The sequence below is a fragment of the Cervus elaphus genome, chromosome 8 (genome assembly GCF_910594005.1).
Source record: "Cervus elaphus chromosome 8, mCerEla1.1, whole genome shotgun sequence".
Taxonomy (NCBI): Eukaryota; Metazoa; Chordata; class Mammalia; order Artiodactyla; family Cervidae; genus Cervus; species Cervus elaphus.
In genome coordinates this window covers 17,310,508-17,319,649 of record NC_057822.1, presented here as the reverse complement: position 1 = coordinate 17,319,649, position 9,142 = coordinate 17,310,508, and the positions used below count along the sequence as shown (strand labels likewise).

The 9,142-nt window shown below is 44.3% G+C and overlaps 1 protein-coding gene across 6 annotated transcripts in view; it reads right to left on the bottom strand.

Moving 5' to 3' along the window:
• Nucleotides 1–465: 465 nt before the first annotated feature.
• The window catches only part of SP110 (SP110 nuclear body protein), a 55,951-nt gene continuing 47,274 nt past the window's right edge, over nucleotides 466–9,142 (bottom strand). For 5 of the 6 annotated variants that reach the window (XM_043909734.1, XM_043909736.1, XM_043909739.1 and 2 more), the window contains one exon: nucleotides 8,663–9,002. In XM_043909734.1, coding sequence (XP_043765669.1) covers nucleotides 8,956–9,002 — 47 coding nt within the window. In that variant the 3' untranslated portion in view covers nucleotides 8,663–8,955. Of the gene's footprint in view, nucleotides 1,888–8,662; nucleotides 9,003–9,142 lie in introns of those variants that run through there. The other variant, XM_043909737.1, reaches the window with a different exon arrangement.

Genomic DNA, 9,142 nt, shown 5'->3' with positions numbered 1-9,142 from the left:
TGGCTCTCCTGTTCCTGGATGCTCAACTACAGAGCCTCTGAGAGCTCCTTTGACCCTGAAAAACCCTCACTACTTCTCCTAGTTCCCAGTTCTTACATGGTTCTTCCCTCATAGCTCAGTCGGTAAAAAATCCACCTGCAATGCAGGAGACCCGGGATTGATTTCTGGGTCAGGAAGACCCCCTGCAGAAGGAAATGGCAACCCACACTGGTATTCTTGCCTGGAAAATCCCATGGACAGAGGAGCCTGGTAGGCTACAGTCTATGGGATAGCAAGAGTCAGACACGACTTAGAGACTAAACCACCACCACCACCACGTTCCTACCTAGCGCCTCTGGAAGGGGTTCACACTGCCCCCTGGCGGTGGGGCAGCACTGTACCATCGCCTGCAGAAGTCCAGAGCGCCTACTGGGTTCTGAGCCTATTCTGAGAGAGAAGGAAAACTTCTTTTTTTTTTTTTCCTTTATTTATTTATTTATTTTTTCAGTGGGTTTTGTCATACATTGATATGAATCAGCCACAGACTCACACGTACTCCCCATGGAAAACTTCTTCTACATGTTCTGCTTTGCCCGGATTCTCCAAAGAGCTCAGGACCAGGGCTACAGGAGTTCAGGGAAAACTGCTTTGAAGAACTGGAAACTGAGATGGTGTTGATATCAGGCACGGCTGCCCAAATGAACAGGGTCATGGTCCAGACACAGAAATAGCCAGGTCTGCCCTTAGGCTCAGGCTGGGAAAATTTAGGTTGGCATCAGCACTTGTAGGCGTCATGCTTCCCTGTGTTGAGACCAGTCCTCTGTTTTACTTCTGAGGGGTTGCGCCTCTCATGCTGAGATATTCCTACCCCCAGGATGTAAGGATGTGCTGGAACACCTCTGGCTTTTCCTACAGGTAAGTACTAACGTGGCACTTCCCAGGTGGCTCAGTGGTAAAGAATCCACTGCAATACTGGAGACTTGGGTTCGATCCCTGGGTCAGGAAGATCCCCTGGAGAAGGGAATGGCTACCCATTCCAGTATTCTTGCCCGGAAAATTCCATGGACAGAGGAGCCTGGTGGGCTACAGTCCGTGGGGTCACAAGAGTCAGACACAATTTAGAGTCAAAACAACAACAAAGTCCTAACATGTGCCTGTGAACTTGAAGCCCCTTTCACTGGCTGCCAGAACCCACCTGCTTGTGGGCAGAGAGACCAGGCTGTCCCATGCTCCCCAGGGCACTTTCATGGGCCCTTGAATCAGCTCAGAACCTAGTCACAGGGTCAGTTGATCCATCCCCTCCTTCTGTATCTTGACTGCCAGGCACAGTTACAGCCTTGGATCTGAATGTTGCAACTGCGGTGCCTGGGGCTGTGGAGCCTGGAGAACCATTGTTGTGCCTGAAACTAGAGCCTTGATGTTGCCCATGTGAAGGAAGGATGTTTCTGCCTCCATCCATCCCCTACAGCGTTTATTCTGTCAAACTGTCACTCCACATTAAACAGACACTTGCCTAGGGCGGCCTGACAGATGAGTTCTGGTATCAGCTGAGACTCTGGACATGCACCCGCCCTTTTCGCTGCTCCTCAAGTCCTGTGTCCAGGTCTGGGTCACTGTCCTCATGGCCGAGTTCCTGCTTGAGGCTGCGTGCTGTCTTTTGGAAAACTGGCCTCCATGTGACATCCGGATGATGGAGGAGAGAGTTCCTGCAGGGTCTGCTCAACCTCTCTGTACATAATCAGGAGCCAGTGGCTGCTCATGGGGAGAAGTACCTCCAGTGCCAACCGTGTTAGCTCTGGCTTTATCCAGTTGGCATGCCCATTGGCACTTGGCCTGAGAAGTCCAGGCTGGCAGGGCTTCACTGAATGGTACTCTCTTTTCTAGATGGTTCCTGAGATGCAATGGTGCCTTGAGACCAGGGGAGAAGTATGTAAGACCATGGGTTCTTGGATTTCATGATCTCAAGTGCCACCTCACAGTGCTAAAGTGATAGTACGTGTGCTTTTCTTTTTTTTCCAGGGACAATAATAGAAGGGAGAGCTGAGATTCCTATAGCCCTCACACTCAATTGCAGGCAGAAAGATTCTAGGGAATGGAGTGGGAGCATCTTTAGGAGGAAAGAGAAACAGTCAGGGTCCTCACGGCTTGGGGCAGTGAAGAAGAGAAGGCATGGCACCCAGCAGGACTGACCAGGCCAGCCAGAAGCAGATCCCACAGCTACATGTGGGATGTGAGCTTGCTTGGCCAGGTCTGGCTCAGCAGAAGTTTGGAAAGTGTCTAAGAAAGGCACTCAGCCCATTCTGCTCTCCCAAGAGCAAGTGTTCTTGACCAGGAAACCATGCCTGCCCAGCTCCTAAGAATGACTTTTCCAAGGTTGAATTTCTGGAATCAGCTGGAGGGGGCACTATATTTTTATATATAATTCCTTCAGTCACTCTGTAAAGTTTTCTTTATTCAATTTTTGAAGCTGTAGCTCTGCCCAGCTTCAGAGGGTCATTTAAGAGTCATTTATTACCTCCTTCTGCCATGAAATTAAAAGATGTTTGCTCTTTGTAAGAAAAGCTATGACAAACCTAGACAGTGTGTTAAAATACAGAGACATCACTTTGCTGACAAAGGTTCATATAGTCAAAGCTGTGGTTTTTCTAGTAGTCATGTAAGGATGTGAAAGGTGGACCATAAAGAAGGCTGAGCACCGAAGAATTGATGCTTTCCAACTGTGGTTCTGGAGAAGACTCTTGAGAGTCCCTTGGACAACAAGGAGATCAAATCAGTCGATCCTAAAGGAATCAACCCTGAATATTCATTAGAAGGACTGATGCTGAAGTTCCAATACTTTGGCCACCTGCTGCAAAAACTCACTGGAAAAGACCCTGAGGCTGGGAAAGATTGAGGACAAGAGGAGAAGGGGGTGACAGAGGATGAGACTGTTGGATGGCATCATTGATTCAATGGACATGAGTTTAAGCAAATTCCGGGAGCTAGTGAAGGTTTCCCTGGTGGCTTAGACAGTAAAGCATCTGCATTCAATGCAGGAGACCCGGGTTCGAACCCTGGGTCCGCAAGATCCCCTGGAGAAGGAAATGGCAACCCACTCCAGTACTCTTGCCTGGAAAATTCCATGGACTGAGGAGCCTGGTAGGCTACAGGGTTGCAGAGTCGGACACGACCGAGGGACTTCACTTTTCACTTTTTCACTCAGTGAAGGACGGGGAAGCCTGGTGTGCTGCAGACCCCGGGGTCAGAAAGCCAGACACGACTGAGGGCCTGAACAATCGCAACAACGACAGTCACCTCCTGTGTCCCAAGGTGGGAGGAGGCAGTCCTGAGGGGACCCGGACTCTCAGCAGCTCGGGCCAGTAGGGAATGGGACCAGGAAGAGAGAAATAGCCTGGGTGCAGGACTAGAAGCGGTCTCCAGGGAGACACACATCACACTGTCTGCAGGGATGTCACTGACACTGATTTCATTAAGAGTTTTTATTTATTTGTCTACGCACAACAAATTGAACCAGTGGCCCCTGAAGTAGAAGCACAGTCTTAACCCTGGACCACCACAGAAGCCCCACACTAAGAGTTTTTATTGTTGAAGGAGATGGGGGCCAAAACTTGGTGGGCTTGGGCAATGGGAGAACAAAAGGAGGATGGATCTGAGTCTCCAGCTCAGAAGGATTGAGGGAAGATATGGACCACTGAGCTAAGTAGAATAAATCAAACCCCACTCTTTCAAGTAGGAAAGAGAATAGCAACAAAAGGAAGTTAAAGGAATAGATGGTCCCAGGGATAGGGGTCTTGGTTGTCATGGCAACTGAACTGATAGTGGCTGAAACTTTCAACTTGAAAGAAATGACTCTTGAGTAGTTTTCTTTTTTCCCCCAATGATAGAGCAATCCAGAGCCATGATAAAACAGAGTGAGAGAGACCTGATTCAGCTTATCAGTGCCAGAATGAAACAGAATGTCACAAATGGATTCGAGGTAATTTACAGCACAGCAGTCCTGCCTACTGGGAAACCAGTGGGAGAAGGGTCTTTCACCACAATGCATGGAGACTGTGTTGCAAAGAGAAACCTTTAGTGCTCGCTGCAGAAGGAGTTGGACATCCAAAGCCATCATTATCTCTAGAATCCATCATGCTCTCCAGGAAGGGCATCAGAAGTCCTTATGGCCATATTTGTCATCTTCCTTTCCAACTATAAAAGGAGCTCTGTTTCATTACATGCTTTTCTTAAGGTGCCCAAACTGCTTACACCCCTTTCTGGATGATAGGTGAAGTCAATCCATTTCACAGTTCACACTGTTGTGGAAACAGTAGGAAATCAGAACCAAAGGGATCTCTATGCATTTCCAGTTTATTAGTCTGTGACACTAGGTACCTAAATGGGAAGTTGCAAGATCCTGTTGAAGAGTTTTCGACTTGCTATGGGAGCAGGGATGGGGGGCTCTGATGATGGTGTTACTCGATTTTTATTTGTCAGCCTGTGCTGCCTAACAAAATCTCACAGACTGAGTAGCTGAAACTACAGCCATTTATTTCTCACAGTTCTGGAGAATTTGGGTGGAGCAGATCAGAGCAATCTAGTAATTTGTACTGACTTCCTATTTTTGTCTTGAGGGAAGAAAACCACTGTGATAAGAAAAGCTTTTATCCTTTGAGGCTTTGTTAATAGATAGCAATTAGCAAAATGAAAGTGCTAAAAGATCATTAAGTTTAAAATATTGACCATAGAATTGCAATTAAGTTAGTATATTTAAGTCTCATACTAAGAGCCTAAGAAGAAGAATGTTTTTATGAAATTCTTTTTTAATGATAAATAGGAGGACCAAGCAAGGATAAAAGATGTTCTTGACAGTAAGCCCAGAACAAATGGATCAGAAAGATGTAATGGGGCTGAAAATAGAACCACATGTGTATACTGAAAAGGCTCAGTGTTCCAGGCAAGACCAATGATAAGAATATCACACTGAATCCCATCCTGTCAAAAATAGCTAAACATATAATTACAGAGATAAAGGGGAAATTTCATATGTGTTCACACACTAGAAAGATAATTCTGACTGAAATCAGACAGTAGAGTTGCAGAACAGAATGCTCAAAGACAGTGGAACAAAGTCTAAATCAATTTTGAAGGTGAGAAATTGTGATAAAATATATATTGTAGCACAATATGTTGTTAGTTAATGAAAACAACAGAAGACATTCTGAGATATGCAAAGAAAACTTAACAGCCACGTGCCCACCTTTTAAAGTTGCTTAAAAATATACTTTGAAGTATACTTTAAAAATATACTTCTGTTGACTACAGAAAGATGTATCAAAAAAAGAAGTATGGAGATGCCATGGCAAGATAAGACCGGTGGGGAAACTTAAATAGTAAGAACAGAAAACATTACTATTGTTCTCAAAAATCACTGCAGATGGTGACTGCAGCCATGAAATTAAAAGACACTTGCTCCTTGGAAGAGAAAATATGACAAACCTAGATAGTATATTAAAATACAGTGACATCATTTTGCTGACAAAGGTTCATCGAGTCAAAGCTATGGTTTTTCCAGTAGTCATGTACCGCTGTGAGAGTTGGACCATAAAGAAGGCTGAGTGCTGAAGAATTGAAGCTTTCAAATTGTGGTGCTGGAGAACTCTTGAGAGTCCCTTGGACAAAAAGGAGATCAAATCAGTTAATCCTAAAGGAAATCAACCCTGAATATTTGTTGAAAGGACTGATGCTGAAGCTGAAGCCCCAGTATTTTGGTCACCTGATGTGAAGAGCTGACTCATTGGAAAAGACCCTGATGCTGGGAAAGACAGGGCAGGAGGAGAATGGGGTGACAGAGGATGAGATGGTTGAATGGCATCAGCGACTCAATGGACATGAGTTTGAGCAAACTCTGAAAGACAGTGAAGGACAGGGAAGCCTGGTGTGCTGCACAGTCCATGGGGTTGCAGAGTCGGACATGACTCAGTGACGGAATAACAGGGCAACTCTAAGTCTGACTATGGCAATATACAAAACCTGCAGACCTATCTCATTTATAAATACAAACGCAAAATCCTAAAAAATACCCTGTGCAATGGTATATTAGATACATAACAGAAACAAAAATTCCACACAAATTTAGAATTCAACTTAGTTTTTTTTCATAGTGTTATGAGTGTAGAAATTCTGAAAGTATAGTTATGGTAGTCTAGATTTGAGAAAATGAGTAAATGTACTGTGAGGGACAGACACAGATATTGCCTGTAGGAAGACATGGGAGAAGCCTGTGGTGTTGGATGGGAATTAGAGGGATATAATATTTATAAATCATGGGATTATCAAGGAATGGTCTCTGTCCTGCCAACACACAGCTGACTGGATTTCTGAATTGCTATGGACCAGTGACTGCTATATACTATCCATTTCCCCCTGTTTGAATGCAAGCGTCTATAGCCTGTGTCATCATTATATTTAGAAAGAGGGGGAGACTAACTTGTCCTTCAGTTCACAGGTCTTTGGTTCCACAGAAGGTGTACCTACAGGGCTGCATCCAATGAACCACGCCTAAGGAACTTATCTAATTTGAACCTGATTTAGATGATGAGGTCCTGGACTTTGTTCCAGTCCTGCAATGAGTGAGACTTATTGGGATGGGGGGGTGAGTGTCCTCTGCATGTGGGAAGGATGTTAATTGCTGTGGTCAGAGAGTAGACTATGGTAAGGTGTTTCTGAAGACAGTGGCAACATTTCTTGCCAAATAACATTCCCTTTGAAACATGGCTTTGCCATTCATCCTATCAAGAGGTACAGCCCATTTCCCCTCCTTTTGAATTTGGCCTGGTGATTTGCTTGGACTGATGGTATGTGGCAGAAGTAACATTGTACAAGCATGAAAGGGCTTGGTCAATACCATGTGGAATAAAGATAAGGCATCCACGTGGAGCTCTTCCTAAATTTCTGGCCCACAGACTAGTGAACAGTAAGATGACAGCTCCTTGAACTTTGGGGTCTTTTGTTACACAGCAATAGGTAGCTAATATGCTATCAAAGAGCCCTGGGGTCATTTCAAAAGAACTCAGGAGCCAACGTGAAGAGACTCTCACTCACTGATAAGCAATTTGAGCAGCAATAAAGATATTAACTGCAATGGTTTGGAGCACATTAAATATTTAAATCCATGAGCTCAAGATACTTTATAGGAAAAAAACAAAAAAACCTCCATGTCTATCTTTAGAGGCTATTAGGGAAACAACTCATTAACGTGAACATTTTAAATAAAGAATACAGAATTTATCCTTTATTTCCTATATAAACTGTACTTCAAGCTAACCTAATATTATTGAAGGGAGTCCTTTGCAGAATAATTCTAACTAATAAATATAGAAGGAATAGAGTGCTCGTGTGCTCAGTCATGTCCAGCTCTTTGCAACCCTTCGGGGTATAGCCTGCCACTGTCCATTGGATTTTTTAGCAAGAATACTGGAGTGGGTTGCCATTTCCTCCTCCAAGGGATCTTCCTGACCCAGGGATCAAACCCACATAGAAGGAGTAACAGAATCTAAATATCATCATTTTCCAAACCCTAATGAATTGGGTTTAGGCAATAAGCATCAGTGGCTGCTAAAATCATTAGGGGAAACAGTGATATGTAACAGATGGGTTAGGCTGATAACACCTGAAACTGCTTAAGATCTTAACACTAAAAATGAATACACAGATTCCCCCTGGAAAGTCTCTATACTAAACAGTCAACTTGAAACAAACCTCCCCCAAACCTGAATCTAAGTAAGCCTCTAGATCTAACCTTTAGGTCTAAAAAAAATGCCAGAGAGAAAAAACACATGCCACTAAGAGCATGAGGGATTCCCTGGTAGGTCAAATGGTAAAGAATCTGCCAACAGTGCAGGGTTCAATCCCTGGGACAAGAAGATCCCCTGCAGAAGGGAAAGGCTATCCACTCCAGTATTCTTGCCTGGAGAGTTCCATGGACAGAGGAGACTGGCGGTCTATAGTCCACGGAATTACAAAGAGTAGGATACCACTGAGCAACTAACACTTTCACTTTCACAGGAGGATGTAGAAAAACCCAGAATATGGGAATTCCAGTCTAGTGGTTAGGACTGTGCTCTCACTTCAGAGGGCACAGGTTCAATGTCTGGTCAGGGAACTAAGATCCCACAAGCCAGGCAGCATAGCCAAAAATGAAAACAAAGAACTAAGGCTCCAATACTTTGGCCACCTGATGCGAAGAACTGACTCATCGGAAAAGACTCTGAAGCTGGGAAAGATTGAAGGCAGGAGGAGAAGGGGACAACCAAGAATGAGATGGTTGGATGGCATCACTGACTTGATGGACATGAGTTTGAGCAAGTACCGGGAGTTGGTGATGGACAGGGAAGTCTGGCATGCTGTAGTCCATGGCGTTGCAAAGAGTCAGACACGACTAAGCAACTGAACTGAAGGTCCCACAAGCTGCATGGTGTGGCCAAAAGAAGGAAAAAGAAAATTCCAGAACATGAAAAATTTTGTAGGGCAAAGACCCAGGTTATCCAATAAGTAGACAGCAAGGAAGAAAGGAAGTGGGGGATTCACAGATGAAGAGAACCTTAAGAGACAGATTAGCTAAATTCAGTGTGTGAAAGTAGTTAGGATCCCAATTTAAACAAATCAATTGGAAAAGGATTTATGAGACAATGAAGAGAATGTCAACGGTGGTGAGGTATTTAATGGTATTAAGAAACTATTCAATTTTGAGGGGAGTGAAATACAAAAAGAATAAAAGGAGGTGGAGGACATGATGATTCTACATAGAGTCTGGATTTGAGTGAAGAGGGCAGCCAATAACATCCCAGAGTCGTTGGCAATCTAAGGATGGCCAGGGTACCATTATCTGGATCCTGAAGCTGGGATGCTTTAGTCCATCCAGAACAGGATCAAGGATGAACCTGGAAGCTGTTCTCACTGGCTTCATGAAAAATAAACACTTCTTTGAGGTCCTTTTCAAACTCTGCCTCTAAATCCAGTCCTACCTGACCAAAGTCGGAAGCCTGAAAAAGAAAAAAAAAAAAAACGCAAGCACACAGGGGCCTAAGGACAGAGAATTAGGATCATAGATCACTCATGCTTTCTTAGGAGATCTGCTCTCCTTGCCAGAAAGCTGCACGTCCCCAGGTGGCAAGCAGAGCAG